This window comes from Capronia epimyces (genome assembly GCF_000585565.1).
Source record: "Capronia epimyces CBS 606.96 chromosome Unknown aczIQ-supercont1.6, whole genome shotgun sequence".
NCBI classification, from domain to species: Eukaryota; Fungi; Ascomycota; class Eurotiomycetes; order Chaetothyriales; family Herpotrichiellaceae; genus Capronia; species Capronia epimyces.
In genome coordinates this window covers 1,975,829-1,996,935 of record NW_006912909.1, presented here as the reverse complement: position 1 = coordinate 1,996,935, position 21,107 = coordinate 1,975,829, and the positions used below count along the sequence as shown (strand labels likewise).

Here is a 21,107-nt window from a genome sequence, read left to right as displayed (position 1 = left end):
GGTCAAGTTTGGCCCTGTGGCCCTGTGGGAGGCTAGAGATGGTACTCTGGAGGCTAGATCAGATGGTACTCTGGAGGCTAGATCAGATGATACTGATGCAGCAACTCCCCAACTTCGTTGTGGTCGAGTTTGTGCAGGATCCAGCGGCGGAGGAAGTCAGGCAGGGCGGCGTCGAGTTCTCGGCCGTCGCGAAGGCGGCCCGTGGCGGCGAGGAGCTTGCGGAGGTCGTAGGTCGAGGCAAAGACTTCGGGGACGCCGCGGTCGACGGCCAGCAGCTGGTAGACGGCCTCCATCGGGGTGCGCACGGAATACTCGGTGGTGAAGATGGTGTCGCGGCCCGACTTAGTTTCGGCGAACTGGCCGATGAAGGCGAAGTTGACGGCGCCGTCGGGCACCACGGCCGGGCGGTCGGCTGCGTGGCGCGGCATGAAGAAGCTCGTCACGTACGGCATCATGACGGGCACGCAGCGCGCGCCGGTGGCGGCCAACTCGGCGATGTGGTCGCTCGGCACGCCGAGGTGGTACAGCCACTCCTGGGTGATTTCCTCGCCCGTGCAGTCCTGCATGGCTTTCTTGACATAGTCGCCCGGCACGTCGACCAGGAGCGAGTACACCCACACCACGATCTGGTCGCGCGGCTGCTTCTTGAAGTGCGGTTGGCGGTTGACGGTCCAGCTGAGCAGCCAGCTCGAGTCCCGGGCGGTCACGATGCCGCCCGTCACCACCTTGCCGCTGAACGGGTCTCGCTGGCTGATCTTCTGCAGGTAGGCGGGAATGCGCCCGTCCAGCGTCGTCACCGTCGCCGACTGCCACTTGGACTCTGCGATGTGCGCGCCGAACACGTCGGGCCTGCCGAACGCCGGGTCCTTGGCCGCGATCCGCCGCCACAGATCCCACGCCGGGGCCGGCCCGTCTTTCAGCTTCGCCGGCGTGTGGTGGTCGCCCAGGTCCGAGTTCTCCGTCAACGAGCCGATGGTCATGAACAGCAGGTCGTCCCGGCCCAGGTCGACGCCCCCTTGCTGGCCGTCGCGCACCCAGTGGATGTGGGTGGCTTGCTTGTGGCCATCGGCGATGGAAAAGTCCACGTCCACCACCTCGGTCTTGTACTGGAACTTGACGCCCTGGTCGAGCAGCCACTTGTACAGCGGCAGCACAAGCGACTCATACTGGTTGTATTTGGTAAACTTGAGGGCCGAGAAGTCGGGCAGGCCGCCAATGTGGTGGATGAAGCGATGCAAGTAGAGCTTCATCTCCAGCGCCGAATGCCACTCCTGGAACGCGAACATGGTGCGCCAGTACATCCAGAAGTTGCTTTGCAGGAAGTCCTGGCCGACCACCTCGTTGATGCGCTTGCCCTCCATCTCTTCGCGCGTGGCGAGGAAGATGCGGACGATGTCTTTCTGCGCCGGCCCCGTCAGCCCGAACTTGCCGTCGGTATGGGCGTCCTGGCCCTGTTTGACGGTGGCGCGCTGCAGCGAGAAGTTGGGGTCGTCCTTGTTGAGCCAGTAGAACTCGTCCAGCACCGAGGCCCCGGGCACCTCGAGCGACGGGATCGACCGAAACAGATCCCACAGACACTCGAAGTGGTCCTCCATCTCGCGGCCCCCGCGGATCACAAACCCTTTCTCCGGCACCTCGAGCCCGTCGAGCGCGCCGCCCGGCAGGTCGAGCTCCTCGAGGATGGTGATCTTGTCGCCCGCCATCTGCGCGTCTCGCACCAGAAACGCCGCCCCGGCCAACGCCGCCAGGCCCGACCCGACGAACCAGGCTGTCTTGTCGTCCACCCGGGCCGGTTTGCGCGGTCGAGCAAAAGCCTCGTAGTTGCCGCTGCTGTAGTACATGGTTAATAGTTGGATATAATAATATGAAAGAAATGACGATGAGATTGAGACGGGAATGGGTGTCAAAGATTCGATCTATGGTGGTTCGGGTTCGGAATATAGCTCTGTCCTGTCAACGGGGTCGAGGGATTTCTCGGCACACCCTTGGAATCAGTCCCCGACGAGCACATGTGAATCTTGTCAGTATTGCTATACAGTGACTCTAGACAAAAGTCGGATTGACACGTGGACACGGGGACACTGGCATGGAATATGGAACACCCTCCCAGGGCCCGGCTAATCCTGAAACCCGGGATAAGTAATTAATCTGGCCAAAGCGCGCGAACGAATGAACTTGAACTGGATCTGGGGGATCTGGATCTGCTGTTTGTCGCAAACCACGCGGTACGTGCGTTGCAGCAGTAGTGAGTGGTCTGAGCCCAGAGCCTCGCCTCCCCACGGTGGGTTACTCTCTCTGCATTTCGAGGCTCCAGTCTCCAGGTGCCAGCCTCGATTAGGCTTAATAGATCGTCCAAGAGGCTGTAACCCGAGGTCGCATGTGATATAAATCCCAAGGCGCTATAGGACGCGTGGAAAGCACATGTGTTCTCGTCATAACTACAGGTACGGTGGTGTGTCGTGGTGCTTATGTGTATGTTGTTTGCCAGGACGCCGTCGATTCCCAGGATGACTGCTCATACTGAGACTGAGAAAGGAACGTGACGTCTTTCGGTCGAGAAGATGCGCGGCATGCTGGCCTCGGCTTCAAGGTGCCCAGGGAATCTAACATGACTCTGACCATAGGTGGTTGTGCGTAGTGCTGCCTGCGCTCTCACGCACACATACTCCGTAGTCTGTAGTCTGCCAGTGCAGGATTCCAAGACGTTGCAGTAACAGCAACCTAGAAAAAGGGGAAGGGGATGCGATGTTCGGCACGCAGGTGACTTTCCATCCACAGTGGGCACAGCTCCGAAGAGGCGCACCCACCACCCGAAAGGAAAGCCTTAAAGTGCCTCACAAGGATTGGTCTAGTTCGCCAATATGACCTGACCAGCCTATGGGGACAGGATACGGGTGAAGCATCCTGCCGAGGGCTGGCGGTTGATTATGCGTACAGATCTGTTTTCATGAAGTGTGAAGAAACAAGAAGAAACGAGAAACGAAGAGCGAAGAGCGAAGAACGATGCTGAGAAATGGAGGTTGGCCGGTCGGAGGTCGGAGGTTGGAAGTGCCGTGCCGCACCTGCCCTCAGCCGCGCTAGTCCCGTTGTGGTCTGAGCTGGCTTGGCGCGCTGGACCTGTTCGAGTTTGAATTTCAGGTTCAACTTTTCTCTACCTAATTAACTAATTAAATCCCAAAATGTCGGGATCAAATCAGCCCACACAGGCTTCAAGATTTCCAGGCTCATTCGGGGTTGTGGTATGCATTTATGTTCTTCCTACAACCACTCCTCAGGTCGCTGATTCCTACCAGGTCTAGTGGTATGACGTGTAAGACTTACTCACACCGGCTTGCACCTCCGACCAGCGACTAATTCAACGCAGTTCCTTAGCATCAGTCGTTTCAACGATTGGAAAAGGTTCTGGGTTCGATTCGTATGTCATTTCAGCATCATCTCAGACATCGGCACCAGTTGCTAACGGCCTACAGCCAGCTACTCCATCAAGCAAGTCTTGCTTTTTTGTAGCCCACGCCAACCGGCCAGACTGTGATATCAGTCGTCGGTTGCAATCCATATGTTTTACCCCCCCCACGACTGGAAGCATCTCGATCCTTTACTCCATGATCAAGACGTGGATCCAGGAGCCTTCCAAAAGCTCCAATATCGCAAAGTGGAAGAGTGAAATCTGGCTTTTAGCAGGGCCATGTCTACTCCACCCTGTTTCTTCTTGCCTTGTGGGGAAGCAGGACTATATTTACGACAGACAATGTGAAAATACTCGTACTGATTATGTTTTTCAATATGCTCTATGGGGTACCTGTGCGTCAAGAAAGGCTGCCTGCCTTTTTTTTTTGTTTGGTACAGCCAGGTGAGCCAGGAGTTTCCTTCCCAAGGAAACATGGATGGCGCCTTACAGGGTCCACCATCTTTTTCAATCTACCCTGATTACAATGCTGGAGGATACCTCTCCCAGACTCAAATTTTCACATCAAGATCAGGTAGGTTGAGCTTCGTCGTCGTATCCCGGGACCTTTGAGAGGTGATCATATCGACCTGGAAGAATGAGTATGTATGCATCAATGCCATGGCAACTAGAGACATCGGGGTGAAGTGAGATGTCGCACGAGAGTTAGCTGGCGCAGGTGTCAGCGTGCAGGACAATTGAACAATTGGACAATCCCGCAGTCATAGAGTCAAGATTACATAAAGAAGCATAATATCATACCAGACAACTACAACTCAGTCGGTAGGGATTAGGAGGAGAAGTTCTGCCAGCACATGTTCCAATGTATACCTACCTACCTAAGCACCAGCACAGAAAGTCTTCGTTCGTGAACTTGGACCAGACTGTGATTACACGTGGCAGTGTCGATGGAGCGATCTCCGGGTTCTAGGCGAGCCGAGGCAGCAAGGAGCAAAGGAGCAAAGGACAAAACGGTCCGAGTCTTTATCGAGGATCATGAGAGTTGACCTGAGGTGAGATGCTCGCAAGGCTGCTGTGCGGCCCTTGTGACAGGCTCTCAAAGGCGCGAAAATAGGCGAAAAGGAAGGTGAGGTCGCGCGCGACAGGGGAGGGGCCGAAGTCATGTATCCGTACCTCACATTAGAGGCAACAGATCCCAGCGTGCCGTGCATAAACGTGGCCACGGGTGTGAGATGAGCGCCAGGCCGGGGGTTCAACATGGTGGTCTTAGGAGCCCGGGGATTTCAAGAGTGGCCTGACCTGTCACCATTTGGAATATGCGGGCGAGAACCGGCTCCTTTCTAAGGATACGAGAGTAAGAGCAGGAGGCCCTAAGGCACTTTCGGAGGAGCGGAAGGTCCAGGAAAGGCATGCCGTTGTTGTCTTAGCCACAGCTCCATGATGTTTGAGAGCCGGCGGCAGAGTTAATATCTACCACTACTACTGTAGGTCTGCCCGGCTGAATCCAGATCTGGATCAACGCCTGGTCGGGCGGAAGGGGAGGGGCCTTAGCCCGATTCTTTTGGCAACAGCGGAGTAGTACTCTGTACGTACAGAGTATCAGAGTATGCAAGATGGCGGTGGGACGTGGGTACGGAGTAGATGCTACCTTGATGACAATAATATAATGACAATAACAACAAACAATCCCAATCATGAAGAAAGTGAAGAAAGTCTGGTGTCATGGATAATTGGTACTAGTTCTAGTAGCAAGAATGATGGCCGTGCTAGTGCATCGAAATAGGGAAAAACTCCGGCCGCTGCTGATGAATCGATGATCGATGACGGCGACAAAGCAAAGCAACATTTATTATTATTGATTGATTGATTTATTATTTGGTACGAGTCCGGATGGAGACCGTGGACGTGGTCGTGCCGGTCACGCGCCGGGGCTTAGGCTTCAGGGTCTTGCACATACTCTATTGCCACTGCTATATTGTTGCTTTGGTCTGCCTGCGCCTGCGCCTATGCCTGCGCAAGACAAATCGGGACTTGTACAGAGTACTCCGTACTGTCGATTGTGTTCTTGTTCCTGCACTGGACAATGGACATTAATGCCCCGGAGTGGGAGTCAGAGTAGGAGTGGGAGTGGCGTGACAGTGCTCTCGAATTATTATAGAATCTAGAATCTAAAATCTATATCCGTATCCGTACCGCTTCAGCTCCAACTCCGCTCGCCCGCCGTATTTGTTCAGGCCACTTTCTCGACTGGTCATCACCATCGCTTCTACGGAGTATGCCATATGTCATCCCATTCCATCCTGGTCCTGCTGGTCCTGCTGGTCCTCGCCTGATGCAGTGGGCAGATCCACCACCCGGCCAATCCGAAAGCGGTCACCTCTCACCTCTGCCTCTCTCCCCGTCATAGCTTTCGATTTCTTCCACACGTCCACCCGTCCTGGACACACTTCACCACCGACCGCAGTCTGGCTCCCTGGTTCCAGCTTCCTAGTCGAGGCCCATCGCCTGTCGCCCGCCCGCTATCCTACCGTCCCTGTCGGCCCTGCTCCATGGTTGAATGAATCATGCCTCCTCCTCGCCTATGTGTGAGCTACCATACCAATACAAGCCCAACCGTCCAAGCTCAACCATGTCATCTGCCCACCTGCTCCTGGTGCTCCCTCCCCTCCATCCAACCCTCCGCCCGCTCCCCTTGGTTCGGTCGAATGCCATCCACCCTCTAGCTCTTGACCCTGGATGATCTTGTCTCCAGATGCTCCAGTCCTCTTCCAGTCTGTCCAGCGTCCGTTCGCCCCAAGTCCCCGCCGAGTCCCGGCACTTGCTAGAGCATCCCCTTCGAGTTCCCCAGAATGCTCCATGAACCCCTGCCTGGTCGTGGCCCGCGCATACTACAGACTGTGCTCAATGTACATAAACAATCCCATCCCCCTCCCAACTAGTTAAGCGCGATCAATTCCTGCTGTCCTCAGTCTCTCCCACCTCTCCGGTCCCGCCGCTGTTCGTGTCCGGTTGCCTCTGCGAAAACGAGAGTAATTCAATACCTTAGCATTCCCACCCCTTGATCAAGATCATCACACATTCATCCGCCATGGCGACCAACACAGAACACAACGCCTTCCACAACGACGCAAATCCGGCCACGCTCAATGGTGCCAATTCTGACCCAGCCACTCAGGACTTTGAAAAGGTTACTCGAGGCATGAGCCACGAGGAAAAGTCGCGGGCTCAGCAAGCTGCTCGTTTTGGCTATGGTCCTTTGGCGCACGTGCGCACCGCCAATGGCGAAGCCACCCTTCCAGGTAAGATATGGCTCATTTGAGGAGGACACGCCAGGGCCACTGCAGTCATTGACACGTTTCTCCCTGCTAGCATTCGGTGGTGAGTTCCAACCTGGTCTCTACCGGCCGGTCGAAGGACGCAAATTCGCCAATCCGGCTCCTCTCGGTCTGGCCGCGTTCGCCTTGACCACGTTCGTGCTCAGCTTGATCAACTTGGGAACTCGAGGCGTGGCGGTGCCCAACATCATCATTTCGCTGGCTTTTGGATATGGTGGTCTGGTGCAGCTTCTGGCTGGCATGTGGTACGTCTGGAACTCTTTCTGACTGTCCGGTGTTTTCGAGGGCTGTTATGTTTGTCTGTTTGTCAGCCAGGCTAACATGTGTTTGTTCACAACAGGGAAATGGCCGTAGGTAACACTTTCGGTGCCACCGCTCTGTCTTCGTACGGCGGCTTTTGGATTTCCTTCGCCATCATCCTAACCCCTGGTGGCTTCGAAATTGAGAGCACCATTGAAGCTACAGCCGGCGGCAAGGCGTTCCTTGACTGTCTAGGCTTCTACTTAATGGTATGTCTACCGTGAAGCTAGGCCATCGGCGGTGTGCGTGTATGTGTGTGTGTGCGTGTGCTAATCTTGCATCGCCAGGGCTGGTTCATCTTCACCACGATCCTTCTCTTCTGCACGCTGAAATCCACCGTCGCATTCTTCCTGCTTTTCTTCACGCTCGACCTGACCTTCCTCTTGTTGGGCATCGCCTACCTGCAGCCGGAGAACGGCGCGCCCAGGACCAGTTGCCTGCGCGCCGGAGGTTCATTTGGCATCCTCGCCGCCTTTTTGGCTTGGTACAACGCCCTCGCCGGTCTCGCCGACACCTCCAACAGCTTCTTCATCATCCCTGTCGCCCACTTCCCCTGGTCGGAGAAGGGCAGGGCTGCCCGCGGCATCAACAAGACCGAACACACCGCATAGCCGACCCGCGCCGTGCTATACCACCTTTGATAGCGTTGGTGAATGTTGGCCGGTCCAAATATTCCTACACCTGCAGCTGCGGGATGGTGTCTATGTGGGGTTTGTGATACCAGAATGCGATGACACCGGCCGTAATGGATTGTTGAACGCGAGGCTGGACTCTTATCGGACACCAGAAAGTGTGAATACTGAAAGCGTTTTTGGTGATGACTGTATTTTTTGGGGCATGGACATGCTATGCTACGTCCCCTACTTTACCAACGGATACCCCCCACAAATCGTGCGTCGCGTGGTGTTTATAGCTGAGAGTCAAAATGGAGCGTCTTGAATTTCCTAGTATAGGGCCAGACATAATATCGAACACTGTACTCTATACTATACTCTGTACTCTGTACTCTGTACTCTGTACTCTGTACTCTGTACTCTGTACTCTGTACTCTGTACTCTGTACTCTGTACTCTGTACTCTGTACTCTGCTCTGTACTCTGCTCTAGACTCTGTATTCTGTGCTCTAGTACACCATCTGATGCCATCTGGTGCCATGTGCCGTTGCCGATGCCGTTGCCATTGGGTGATGACGTCGTCGAACGTCGAACGCCCGGGCGATCAGATAGTCCAAGTGTCCCAGGCTCCCACTAGTAGCGGTTTCTGATACACTAATAGTCCGGAGTATCCGTACTACTACGGAGACTACCTACCTTAACTCCGTACTCCATGCTCCGTATTAGGCCCGGAAAACCTGGGGATGATTTGATGATCAATGCGAGGATCGATGTGAGGATCGATGCGATGATCGACTGATTAAAGTACTAGGACTAGGAATTAATTGGGTCGGTTTTCGTAACTGAGTATCCGTACGAGTACTTTCATCCATCATCCACTTCAATTCTGCTTGGATGGGAGGCATAGTTCCAGTTGTACGGTGTATAGAGTACGGAGTACAGAGTACATGTTAGGTACCTACCTATGTGGTAGGTAGTAAGTCCAGAGTACAGAGTACATACATGTTAGGTGCATGTTACATTCTGTAGGTACCTAGACTTTCGGTACGGATGCGGTGGCTGAGAATTCCGTCGCCACCGGCTGGTTGGTTCCCGTCCCGTTCTGGTAGACCAGCTGGTGCTGGGTTCTATACGTACTCGTATGGTCTAATTGAATTGAAGATCGTCAGGCTTGATTAAGTCTTCTCTTCTCTCATCCTTCCCCAATCAATGGCTCATTCATGCTTGCTTGCTTTAACGCCCTCAAGTCCTGTGGGAATGCTGTTTTGCTGCTGCCGATGCTGCCGCCGCTGCCGCTGCCGACTCTGATGCTGATGCAGATGCCGATGACTCTGACACCCACAACACAGCCTAAGCCCCTCCTGCGGTTGATATCTCTAAACATGTGATTGCCTCAGTGTCAGGTCAGAGGTCAGGCACCTCCATCTCTTCTGTTCACGGACATGGGTACCTGTCGCCCTCTTTTCATCTGCACTAGCTGCCCTGAAGGCCTCAGAGCTCAGAGTACCGCGAATGCACTCACATAGCTGACGCTGCTGTCCCTGACGCTCACAGCATCACTGCTTCTCTCGTACCTCATGAACCTGAAACTCCTTCGGGCATTGTCCGGGTCCTTCTCCTTCTCCTTTTCCCGTCGTTCAACTTCCTCCACGCCAGCCATGAATACTCCAATGGGATGTCTGCCACACACGGTATTCCCTGTTTCTCGCAGCACACGAAGCAGCTCCGAATGCCTCCCAGTGGCAATCGCGCACATACAAGCTCGGTCCGCATGTGCTATGCTCTCATATATCTGAGGCCCGCCTTTCGGGAGTTTACTATTTGATCTAAGCTCCTCCCCTTGACTCAGCGTGGGTGTCTTATGGACATCTTCATTCGTCGACTCTCGCGCCGTGGTGTGCTCTCCACCAACACCGTTCGGAAGCATCAGCGGTGACACCGCCGGACTGGGTGCGTCCCGAAGGTAATAAGTGTACCCAAATCTGCTTCCCCAGTGACAAAAGTCGGACGATATGACGAATGCATTTTGCTCGTCTGCAATGTATGGTGCCAGCATCTTTCCTAGAGCTTCTTCGGTCGCCGGATTCGTCCCGCCGACCATGATCGGCACGAGTGGAGGATATGAGGATTCGGGCTGGTCGGGGTATAGTTTCTGCAGTAGGCGATGGATATATGGCAATTGCATCTCGGCACTATGCTCGGCTTCGTCGATCGATTGAGACATGGTGGTGAATTTGATCGTTCGACCTTGAGCGGTGGTAGACAGGCTGGAGAGCTGTTTAATGGTTTCACGGTCGAGAGGTAGAGGGGTCTCGGACAGAGGAGTCTCGTATGCGTCCACCACTGGGAGCGCCGCTGTGCTCAGGTGGTGGTGGTGAGATGGGTGTAGGATGAAGATGCGCTTAGCTCTGGACAGATCCAGGCACTTATACGCCCATGCTGCGCAAGGGCCAGAATATGCGTATCCAGCATGAGGAGATATAACCACTCTCGCCCCCGGTAATGGTAGCCTTTCCACTCCAGGCAGGATATTCTTCTCGGGCACTTTAGACAACCAGACGTCCAGTTGCGCTGATAACTGCCCGCCGTTATCCGAGTACCATGAACCCGCATGCGAGGCTTCTCTGACTGCCATCGTGGTCAAGGAAGCGGCCGAATGGGAAGATTGATATCCTGTCGACCAACCGCAAGATTCAGGCCAGCAGAACCTCAAGACCGTTCTGGGTCGATGGAAGGCGAACTGCAACTGAGCGAGACTGGTACTGTAGCAGTGGTGGGGGAAGTCTGATACCCCCACAGCCGACGGAGTATGTACCCCTCGTCATTGCTTCAGCCTTCACCCAAATCATTTGGCTTACTGCACTGCATAACAAACACCGTGCCCTCTGTCTTTGGTATTCGACCAAGCCACTGATGCCCATACATTATCAACTGTATACCGTAAGATGGCATATCTTCCACCATCCGACTGATATCAATCTGTTGTCAAAACTGTCCCCAGCCACCTCTAGCCTAGTACCTCGATCGCGACCACGCGACGCGTAAAGTGGCTTTCGTTGCACATCACGCGCGTCAATTCACCATACCTCTCTCCTCTTACCCTCAACACCACTTTCAACCAAACCCTTACCAGGACAATAAACATGGGCCTTAAACGTAAAGCGTCTGCCCTCGAAGACTTCGACACAACGTCTCACCTTGAACCGTACTTAATTGGCCCGGCGACACCCTCCTTGACAGGCCTCTCGTCCCCATCATCTGCAAGCACGACGCGGTCCACCGCCGAGGACGCGCACCCTCATCATCCTTACAATTTCTGGAGAGTCGACAGTGTGCCCTACCTCAATTGCCGAACACGCAAGAGACACCGTGATGGCAGGCCGGACGAGGAGGCGATCCACGAGAACACGTTGAAGAAATTATACACCGCGCAGAGGCTGCATTTGGACGAGGCGATGCCGACCCCGGAGGAGACGATATTGCTTGTTGAGCACGGTGACTACGACTACGCCGACGAAGACGCCGATATGGTTGATGACGGGCCGGGCGTGGTCGACCTTCCACGGACTGTGCAACGGAACCAGAGGACAATCGACGCCTTCTTTGGCCGGAGGGATGACGGTTCGACCATCTCTCCAGGCCAAGGGCGATCTCAGACATTCATATCTACACCCACTATTGATCTCCGCTTCGCAAATGCCTCCAGAGAGCCGGGGCAACCCCAGTACGAGAACCAGACCTCGAACCTGGAACAATCGTGCGACAGTCAGGTATACCTGGACGTTTGTATGGATTTGATGAGCCAGACGAGAAAATCTACACGGTACCTAGATCTAGGGACGGTCTACCAATGTTAAATGATGACTACAGCACTTTTGAGGCAGAGCTGGGAACAAGTGCGCCATGCACGCACGGGGAAAGGGTTCGTGGACGCGGAGGATAACGAGATCTTATCTCTGGTCATGGCCGGACTTGACGCATCACAGCTCTGGCTTGTTGGACAATTGTTAGTTCAATATCTCTGAAATGAGGTTCTGTGGCGGCACACTTCAGTGTTCTATCCGCTGTGAAAGAATGATAAATATGAACTACAAATAGCCGCCTCTCAAGGCCACTGGTGGAGTCGTCAATTCGGCTCTCATGGCAGGCACCACGATCTAGTGTTACTCCCCGGTAAAAGACATGCAGGGCTGCCCGAATAGCAGTGTTTGCCGAAAATTATAGAGTAGATAGACCGTTTGGACACTATGTGTTGGATAATGAGTAACTCGAATTCAGAATTCCAGATTGACCATGCAACGCCATATGCAAATCCCGCCAAGCGTTAAGGGAAGAAAAGAAGTATACAATATGCCAGTCTCAAACTCCAGGCCCCCATTCCATATCTGATGTCGGTATGATTTGCTTCATAATCAAGGCAATCCGTTTCTCACCTGTGCTGGCCCATCTGCATTATGCTCCTGATCGAAGGAGAAATCAGCGCCATGCTTCGTTGGTCCCCATAAACCACTTCATCCCCTTCCCACTTCCTTCTTCAGCTCAACATACCCTCACTTCTCCATGGAAAAAGCAAACCTCGCTTTCCAATGGCGTGTCTGCATCTTCTTGCACCAACTTCGACCGACTCTCAGGGACACAAACAATGCGCCAGTCGACTTCTGATTTCTGTTTCAGTACCTGCTTGCACCACACCTACCTGAATCAGCGTGCCAAGGCAAACCTAAATCTACTCATGGAGACTTGAACATTGTAGATTGGGCTCCAATGCCCTCGGTCGAAGGATGCAAGCTTCGACCAGGTTCGCCTTCTGCAACTCTGGTACGATGCTGCTCCCTGAAAGCCTCTTCAACTAGAGCGTTCATCTGTTCGGCGTGCGCCCTTTGAATCGTGCTCATTTCGACTTTCAGCCTTTGGAATTTCTCAGCCGCCTTGTTCTTTGCCCGCTGCTTCTCATTGCGGACTAGATCTAGTGAAACGAGATCCACCTGGTTGCCGCGGCTGGCAGCTTTTTGTGCTTCCAAAAGCCTCCCGAGCGCGTGGAGATTCTCGTCGTGTGCTCGAGTTTGCTCGCTGCATGCCGCACGAAGTCGCCTCTTCATGTCATCGATCTCCGAAATCTGATCTTGTCGCGCGCGAGTTATGGCACGGTGTGTCTCAGAACTCACCGTCGCAGGCAGCATAATCGTGGAGCCCCGCGAATACGTCGTCGTATAGCTCCCGGACCCTCTGTAGCGTCGGAATGTGGGTCGGGAAGGTCTGGGGCTGACGTCGAGTTCGATCTTGGCATCACCCTTCAAGTGCTCCGGTGCGTCGAAACTTCCCCCTTCATCCCAAGTTTTCTCGTTGACAGGTGGCACCACGTTATTCAAAGGACGTCTTGCATCAATGAGCCGACGGCATTTCATGCATGTCTTGCTCTTGGCATAGGTCTGAGAGTTGACCCATGCTGACAGACAAGAAGCGTGCATCGCCGTGTCGCAGCAGGTTATCACCGCCATGAAATTGTCGCTTTCGAATTCCAGCTGACATGCAGGACATTCTCGCTTGTGCTCTTCTAGGGCTCCAATGCTTTCTGACGTGGCCCGACTGAGGGTGAGAACGATGGCCGGCTTCACAGGAATAGATGCTGTGGGCGGAGACCGTCGACTAGGTGGAAACTCATTCGTGCTCAGGCTTGGGGGATGAGGGTGCCCGTCTTCTTGGTGACTGAGAGAAGCACTGCTCCCAAATTGACTATCCACCAAGAACCTAGTAGACTCGGAGACACGTCCTGCGACTTCCCGTAAGCGCTCGTCGGAAATACCGGCGGGACAGCGCTGGAAGAGATCATCCGGTAAGCCCCGATGATGCGAAGGAAGCGCCGGAGGTAGACGAGGATGCTGATAAACCGGATGGCTAGTCACCTCAGAAGGCCGTGAATGCGGCTGACTCGCAGAAGGAGCGGTCGGAAAACTGTAAGGAAGTGCCAGAGTTGGGACGAGGCCTCGCAAGTCTTGAGCAAAGCCATTACCGGAGGCGAGATATTCCAGTGCTGCATCTTCCTCCCAGAAGACACCCGAATTCATGGGTAAAGGCGCCGGCAAGAAGGGGAAATTGTCGGTGGCATGACTATAGAATGGAGTGTAATGTAAAGTTGGAGGCGGTGCAGGAAAGCTGGGAGGGCGAGAAGGGTCAGTCATATTCCGAACAGGACTTGGTTGTTCTTCCAGTCTTCGACGTTTGTATTTATGATCTTCGCTCAGATCATCTGATTCGGAACGGCCGTGAGATCTGTTGGTGGGATAACCTTCGGATACCGGTGGAGACGACATGGAGAGGATGTTGATAGCGAGTTCACCTGCAAGCCTCTGCGAAACTATGCTGCGGGATTCTGCCTCTAGCTTGGCCTTGATCTTGGCTTCCAAGGCGGCCTTTGCCTTTGTCGGGAAAGTCTTGAAATGTGCAGAGAAAGAAATGCAGCGTGGAGGTTGATGGTAACCTTGAAAGATAGCCTGATAACTGCCTATAGTGGGGTGGTTCAACGAGGGTATGCTATGCAGGCAGTCAGCCCGCAGTCAGCAACGGCAGACACTGTTAAGTCTGTAAAGGCAGCTGGGTGAGTCGATCTCGCCAGGAGTGACAAAGGGGATGGTAGGAGGGCGAGAGGAAGAAAGCATGAAGGTGGTCGTCGGAAGAGTGTAGTGGAAGTAAGGTTGGGCTGGCTCCGAAATGGTCATGCGAGCTTTGTGACAGACGATGGATCATGGATCCAATTCTTTTTGGCCTGCTGGGGCTAATGGAGGTGAGGGACTCGGACCTTGACGGGGATCGGGAGGGGTGTAGCATCCAGTAGGAGCGAGAACTAGACGGAGTGTGAGGGTAGGCACAGTGAGGCGAGACTCTGACCGGCGGGTGGCACGGTTCAGAGTTTACTAAAGCCGGGAATGGAATGCAAGAAAGCAGGGCAGAGGAGTCAGTGGTTCGCAGGTTTGCAGATGGCTTTCAAAGTTGTTGGGATGCAATAGATGCCCAAGCTGTGAGTTGGTGAAGGCCGGCCATGCAGGGCAAGGGCAACAGCAGTTGTCGAGTGGGCAGACGGGCGAGACAGACAGGCGGGCAGGGTGTAACTACGTAGTAGTCCGGAAGTGGCACTGCTACACTGGCAGTATTGCTCCGTACGAGACTGCGTCTGTCCTCGGGTGCTATAGCTACTAGGTACCTACTAGGTACCTAAGGTAGGTAGTCCGTACTGCAGTAGTAATAGGTAGTAGTAGGTACTCTAGGTAGGCTTAGGAGGCGCACAGGTTACGAAGAGAGCCTACCTATGCAGCATGGGGTGGCATCACCAGCAGCCCAGTGACGTTACCTTTCGAATAGCTCCCACCACTCCCTCGTAGGTGCCTCGTGGGTAGTCATGATTACGTACCTAGGTTCTCCAACGGCAGCGCTGCCTTTTATCTTGAAATACTAATTAGTAGACCACGCCGGGGATTCGGCATGGAAATACGACAGTACTACGACGAAATTGCTTTACCAACCTAGAGGTACGATAAACTCGCGTCCGCTTGTCTGTACCCAAGACGATAGGATACAAATTCTGTCCTCCCACCATCACTAGGCTGGGGACTCATCAAAATCCCACTTCCTATGCTCAGGTGACACGGCAAATCCGACTAATCTCCCCCCGGATGCTCACACATGGCTTCGCCAACTGTGAACAGTACATCTATGTGTAAGCTCTCGAGAATGGACACAGGAAATATCAAAGACCTCTGTGCCGACAAGGAGAGGTACCTATCTATCTAGGTAGGTACATAAATCTACCTACTAAAAGTCAGCCGGTCTTTTGAAATGGTCACCGCCTACCTATGTACTTCCCCATCTGCGTCCCAGCTGATATTATTTGCCCCGCCTAGTACTGGTGTCATTTTAGGCGCTATTATCTGTCTTCCTCAAGCGCTCTTCTTGCAAAACGGTCGACTTGAATTTCGGTTTTCGCAGAATGGACCGCTCTCCCTGAATACCTCACCCTATTCCCCGGCACGATGAATGCCTTGCAATATACCTTCGCTCTGTTCGACAGCTACAATAGAAAATGGGTTGGCTTGTCGCTGGATGCTGTACCCTGATTGCGGGATATGTTCTGTATAGGTTTGTTATGCAACAGAATGCGAACACGGACTTAGACACACCCTCAAATTTCAAGACCACGCTCGCTCCTCAAGTCAGAGTGGAGGCGAATAGAGTTCGCGACTCTGCGCCCAGGGCCGCCGACCAGAATTATTCCGAGAAAGTGTCTATATCAACCAAGAGCGCCCAGGTTGACGCCAATATTCCTGACGCGGCAGATCAAGCCAGCTTAGACGTACAAGCGATGCAGGAAACAGCGCCAACGACATCTAAGGTGCCACATATCGCAGAGCCAACTGCGCCGCCATCGAAAACACCCACCGGGCCCTCAAGCCCCCCTCGCTTGAAGCCTGCGAGGTTTGCAGCTCCACCTCGGCCTGGGAATGGATTGATGCGCCCACCGCCATCCGCAGCAGCGTCTCTACGCATGCCTCCTACGAAAGCCCTTCCCAACGCATCTCTGGCGCCCACCTCTTCGATTATGCCTCCGGGCAAACAAGTTTCACGAAAGGTGATCCTCGAACCAGGCCATTCGCCGCTCGACTGGGCCGCACTTACCTCCAACCCTGACAGCCGACTCAGAGGCAAAGACGCACCGGAGAACCTGATCCGAGTGACGCCTACGCGGTTGAAACAGCAGAATGGGAGAAAAGGAAAAGATGCATGGACGGTCTACAATGGAAAAGTGTATAATATCACACCCTATGTACCATTCCATCCGGGTGGAAAGGGCGAGATCATGAGAGGTGCAGGCAAAGATTCAGTCAAGTTGTTCATGGAAGTGCATCCATGGGTCAACTGGGATGCCATGCTCAGCGAATGTCTTGTCGGGATTCTGGTGGGTGATGATGAAGAAACGGACAACAGAAGTGGCGGCCTAGACGATATGGACTGACTTGCTAGTTTAGGATGTCAGTGGATGCTAGAATATGATACCATTTCCAACAAATGATGCCGGACCTAGAGGTTTGATACGAGTCGAAACGTTTCAACAGCTGTCTTGTGTGGTAAACAAGATTTTGTTGTTCCGCTCCCCGTTTTGCCGCGCCCATTTGCTTGACATATCCGTATATTCGAGCCCGTAACCATGATCAACTTGTAACAGATATCTTTTTAGAGTTGCTACTCGTCACAGATGTCATGAGTCGCTTCTTTCTTTCATTTCACAATTCGTCCTTCTTCACGCCCTTGATTCCCACCAATTCCGTCTCAAAGACCAGCACGCTGTTGCCCGGGATGGGCCCAACATCCCTGTCCCCGTAACCCAATTCCGGCGGGATCGTCAACTTCCGCTTCTCACCAATGCACATGTCCAGGAGGCCTTCGTCCCATCTACCAACGTGCAGCATATGTCAGTGTGGAGTTCCCGCAACTGGCCTCATAGCATAACACTATAGCCTCCCATGTTCGGAAAGTACTGAAAATGGAATCCTCTTGCACTCACCCCTTGATGACCCGTCCTGCGCCCAGTGGGAAACCCAAAGGCTTCCCCCGCGAGTAACTGGAGTCGAATTCCTTGCCTGTGCTGAGTAGAGACCCACGGTAGTGCACATCAATCTGATCGCCCTTTATCGTCTTGCGAGTACATTCGATCTCGGGCGTTTGATACTCGATATCGAGACCTGCGGCTGACGAGAGGTGGGCGAGCGAGAGGGCGGCTGCGAGGAGCGACGGGAGGAACTTCATTGTCGATGCAGGTGCGTGGGTAGAAGCAGAAGGACGGGGTTTCCAGGTGAAAACGATAAAACGAAATGTACGGAAGTATGTACTATTACACCACAACGCAAGGTGGCTGGTTGGAGACCCTTGAACAAATGCGGAGTGACGTCGACTGAGAATCTACTCCGTACTACACAGGAAGCCCCCTCAGGCCCCTTTTTTCTTATTCTGTACTCCGTACACCTACTCCGTACAGAGAGCTCCATCACCTGTGGCTTTCTGTCAAGTTCACCTAATTACAGCTGCAAACCCGAGAGACAATAAAGAATGAGGATTACGGTGTTTCTTTCTGATACACGCCATTTAGAAAAGCACGCTGAGCCCCAAAGACACCGTCCTGTCGATACTGGTCCATCCTCTGGCCTTTGTCCGCGAGCCCTCAGCTACCTCCAATTCCTCCTTCCGACCTTCCCATAACTCCCTTACTCTGTCTCCCCCGTTGGTTCCCGTCCTCCACGTGTTTGTCAGTGATTCTTGTACTTGTCACCCTCGAACGGTTTATTCCAGGCTAAAGTCTGCCTCTCAGCTGCGCACTCCTTCCTCGGTTCCTCCAGATCCTCCGCTCTTTGACTGACCCTCCAATTCGAAAACCTCCAACTCGTTTCAGATCCTTTGCAAAGACCAGTCGCATACCATGTTCCAAGCCCATCCCTCCTCCGTGTCCAGTCACTGCTTAAAGTCTCCAGTATCAACAGATGGCAGAAATATCAGACTCGGGTGGTCCGTGGTGTGCCAGAGAGCGCTGAGCATACAACAAAAGCCGCCGCTGTGAGAGGGGCAAAACGAAGATCGAGATAACAATTTCTCGAGTAGTGAGATGAACTGACATCGTCTTCAGAATGACTAAGGGAAAACAGGAAGACTAGCCAACGCGATAGACTGTACGTCTCACTCTGTGCGGCGTATCTGCCGCCTCACCATCTTCGAGCGAAGACATTGGATTCCCACAATTCTTTGGCCGTTCTGACAGACTTGTAGGCTGGGCCAGCAGTTGCACTTGAAGCGCGCACCAGTCGCTTAGTGAGCCGACTGACTTGACCTCGACTGGCATCGCCAGATGAGGAAGAGCGAAACGGATCCTCACGCGAGCGAATTGGCCGATGGGAAGGTATTGGGTGCATCCTCTTCTTCTCTGGTGCTTTGGCAGGTTCATCCTTCGCTACCTGTACTTGCTTCGGTGGCTTCTTTGTCGTCTTTGAGATGCTGGCTGTAGCTGACGTCTTTGTCTTTGCACCAAGCGCCGCTGGCGGCTCGGATTTGACTTGCATAAGGCTGCCGCTCTTGGCCGCCCGGGGGACGAGTTTTTTCTGGCCCAGGTTCTCCTTGTTGGATTCTGGGCGGACACTCTCGAACCGGCGCCTCTTCGCTGCCAGAGCCTCGTCCGAAATCTCCAAGTGGCGCGCGTCCTATTTTTATGATTAAAACTATGATATAAAGCTTCATTTCAGGGACAAATGCTCACTCGCTTTCGTTTCGGCGACGGCGTGTCAGCACGGACAACAGGCGGTTCGTTCTCTTTTGAATATCGAACTCTCTTTGCCTTCGGGAGGAGCTCTGCCTTCGGGAGGAGCTCGGCCTCATCGTCCGAATCGACCACCATTGGCCTCCAACGCGCTGTGCCGTGCGAAACGCGAGCGCCGCCGTTGACGACGGAGTTCTAGTCATGGTCAGTGAGAAAGCCGGAGGGTAAGTCATTACTGGCAGCATCGCTCACTGGTTGTCGCTTGGTACTGACGCTGACCTGCTGGCGCTGAGTTGCCCTGGGGTCGGCATCGCCGCTGTCTCGCTTTCGTTTGTCGTTGGTGCGAACCTTGGTGGCATTTTCTCGTTGCAGTCTCTGGTGCTCTTCGCGCTCCTTGGCCTCCCGCTCACGGTCGGCTTTGCGTTTGGCCATTTTGACCAGCCAGGCCGTCTCGTCCTTGTCTTTCTTTTCTTGCTCCTCGCGGTGGTAGCGCTCGGCAGCTTCTTGCTCGAGGACGGCCCTGGCCTTGCGACGCTGTTTGAGCTGCGAATAGACGGGAGTGGGGTTGGCCTCCATGGCTTTGGTCTCTTCGGCGTCCCGGAACTGAGGGATCTGCCACAAATCCATCGGAGGCACGTAGCCTTTGGGGAGGGGTTTGCCATGTTCAGCAAATTCTACCTCGGCGTCCTCATACGCCTCCCTCTTGAGGGTGACGAAAGACTTTCCAGATTCTCCAGACATGATGAAGAGGAAGTATCAGAGGGGGGTACCTGGGGCAGTGTGACTAGGCAGAGGTATGATTGTGGTGACTGATGATGTATGTCTGTTGTGGAAGGGATGGACTATTGAAGATATTCCTGGTAGCGGGACTCGCCAGGAGCAGGGTGGTTGGATGGCTGGATGATTGGAGACGTGTCTCATGCAGGCCTGTGGCTGGAAGTGTGTTTGATGAGGATTTTGATGAGGAGAGACGCGTCTGTCGATGGGTTGATGAGTTGAAGAGAGACTTTGGCGTGATGAAGATGAGTTAGAGAGTTGTTGGGACGGAAGTTTGTGCTTGATGTTGACGGTTATGGTGGAAAGACGCGAAGAGTGAGATCGAGAATCGAAAGAGATTTTATGAGCCAAATAACAATCGCCGCAGCATTCACTGGGCACAATCGCATGAGGCAGTGGTTTGTCTTCACTCCGGCCAGGCAGTGTATTGACAGTGAATAGCAGAATGCCGGCGAAACATTGAATAGCGGGAGTCGGGCAACAAACATCGATTCTTCTCCTCGACTACCTTTGTGCCCAGTCAATCACGATCCTACTTTCATTCACTGCGGCTCGACTCACGCTGGACAAGTCCGATTCGTCAATTTACGACGAAGATAACACATAGGGATGAAGCATGGATCAGACATTGGTTTCAATAGTGAGATTGTATCTATCTCTAACGTTGGCATATTAATAGACTGACTCCTTTTTTCCGTTTCCACTGTCCAAATTCTTCCTTTCTCAGTGCATCACATTTCGTGCTCAACTCGATGCGTTTGTGTTTGCGTTGAATAAGATTGAGATTGAGACGATGACTCTGACTCCGACCCTGACTCGGTCTGCCTATCCAACTGCATCTTTTCGAGCCTCTTCCTCTCCGCGCTGTCCTTGATCAATTCTTCCAGTATTTCCATCTTTTTGATGGATGACTCCAGCTTCGGGATCGGGGCGACGAGGAACTTTGGGACCTTGGCGGCCTTCGCCCTTCCTCCTACCAGGCGTCTCTCTCTCATTCTGTACGGCTTCATCTCGGGTGAAGGCCGCACCATCTCAAAGCCCTTTTCAAAGCCGTATGGCTTCAGTGGGACGGGTTTGGCGAACATGCGCGGGGGCGCTGGCCGGCCTGATAGGCACTTGTGGAACATCAAGTCTAGTCCCGGTGATGGGCGCCTGATAACAATTCGCTTCGGCGGGTTGCTGATCATTGGCGATGATGAAGAAGGTGATGATGATGTTGATGGTGGTGATGATGATGATGATGATGATGAAGGTGATGGTGGTGATGATGATGGCGATAATGATGAAGATGATGGTGGTGATGTTGATGATGGTGATGATGAAGATGATGGTGATGATGATGAGGAGGAGGCTTTGTTTAGGGAGGCTTCTTTGCGTGCCATCATG

General features: G+C 53.6%; 9 protein-coding genes across 9 annotated transcripts; 3 read left to right on the top strand and 6 right to left on the bottom strand.

Annotated features, from left to right (window-relative positions):
• Positions 1-77: 77 nt before the first annotated feature.
• A1O3_07607 (myosin-crossreactive antigen) lies at positions 78-1,841 on the bottom strand (the record flags this gene model as incomplete). Its single annotated transcript, XM_007737715.1, has 1 exon — positions 78-1,841. The coding sequence occupies one exon, from the start codon at positions 1,839-1,841 to the stop codon at positions 78-80; it is 1,764 nt and encodes a 587-aa protein (XP_007735905.1).
• Positions 1,842-6,494: 4,653 nt separating this feature from the next.
• Positions 6,495-7,652, top strand: A1O3_07606 (uncharacterized protein; the record flags this gene model as incomplete). Its single annotated transcript, XM_007737714.1, has 4 exons — positions 6,495-6,705; positions 6,776-6,986; positions 7,082-7,250; positions 7,329-7,652. 4 exons carry the CDS (start codon positions 6,495-6,497, stop codon positions 7,650-7,652), a joined length of 915 nt encoding a protein of 304 aa, XP_007735904.1.
• Positions 7,653-9,152: 1,500 nt separating this feature from the next.
• A1O3_07605 (uncharacterized protein) lies at positions 9,153-10,289 on the bottom strand (the record flags this gene model as incomplete). The annotated part of the gene is made up of 1 exon (XM_007737713.1): positions 9,153-10,289. The coding sequence occupies one exon, from the start codon at positions 10,287-10,289 to the stop codon at positions 9,153-9,155; it is 1,137 nt and encodes a 378-aa protein (XP_007735903.1).
• Positions 10,290-10,797: 508 nt separating this feature from the next.
• Positions 10,798-11,511, top strand: A1O3_07604 (uncharacterized protein; the record flags this gene model as incomplete). The annotated part of the gene is made up of 1 exon (XM_007737712.1): positions 10,798-11,511. One exon carries the CDS (start codon positions 10,798-10,800, stop codon positions 11,509-11,511), a length of 714 nt encoding a protein of 237 aa, XP_007735902.1.
• An 873-nt stretch (positions 11,512-12,384) lies between these two features.
• A1O3_07603 (uncharacterized protein) lies at positions 12,385-13,965 on the bottom strand (the record flags this gene model as incomplete). Its single annotated transcript, XM_007737711.1, has 1 exon — positions 12,385-13,965. The coding sequence occupies one exon, from the start codon at positions 13,963-13,965 to the stop codon at positions 12,385-12,387; it is 1,581 nt and encodes a 526-aa protein (XP_007735901.1).
• A 1,826-nt stretch (positions 13,966-15,791) lies between these two features.
• On the top strand, positions 15,792-16,658 carry A1O3_07602 (uncharacterized protein; the record flags this gene model as incomplete). Its single annotated transcript, XM_007737710.1, has 1 exon — positions 15,792-16,658. The coding sequence occupies one exon, from the start codon at positions 15,792-15,794 to the stop codon at positions 16,656-16,658; it is 867 nt and encodes a 288-aa protein (XP_007735900.1).
• A 268-nt stretch (positions 16,659-16,926) lies between these two features.
• On the bottom strand, positions 16,927-17,449 carry A1O3_07601 (FK506-binding protein 2; the record flags this gene model as incomplete). The annotated part of the gene is made up of 2 exons (XM_007737709.1): positions 16,927-17,095; positions 17,208-17,449. The coding sequence occupies 2 exons, from the start codon at positions 17,447-17,449 to the stop codon at positions 16,927-16,929; spliced, it is 411 nt and encodes a 136-aa protein (XP_007735899.1).
• A 947-nt stretch (positions 17,450-18,396) lies between these two features.
• Positions 18,397-19,685, bottom strand: A1O3_07600 (uncharacterized protein; the record flags this gene model as incomplete). The annotated part of the gene is made up of 3 exons (XM_007737708.1): positions 18,397-18,888; positions 18,945-19,139; positions 19,197-19,685. The coding sequence occupies 3 exons, from the start codon at positions 19,683-19,685 to the stop codon at positions 18,397-18,399; spliced, it is 1,176 nt and encodes a 391-aa protein (XP_007735898.1).
• Positions 19,686-20,560: 875 nt separating this feature from the next.
• Positions 20,561-20,944, bottom strand: A1O3_07599 (uncharacterized protein; the record flags this gene model as incomplete). The annotated part of the gene is made up of 1 exon (XM_007737707.1): positions 20,561-20,944. A coding segment is annotated over one exon (384 nt), but the record flags the coding sequence as incomplete, so codon positions are not given.
• Between the last annotated feature and the right edge of the window lie 163 nt (positions 20,945-21,107).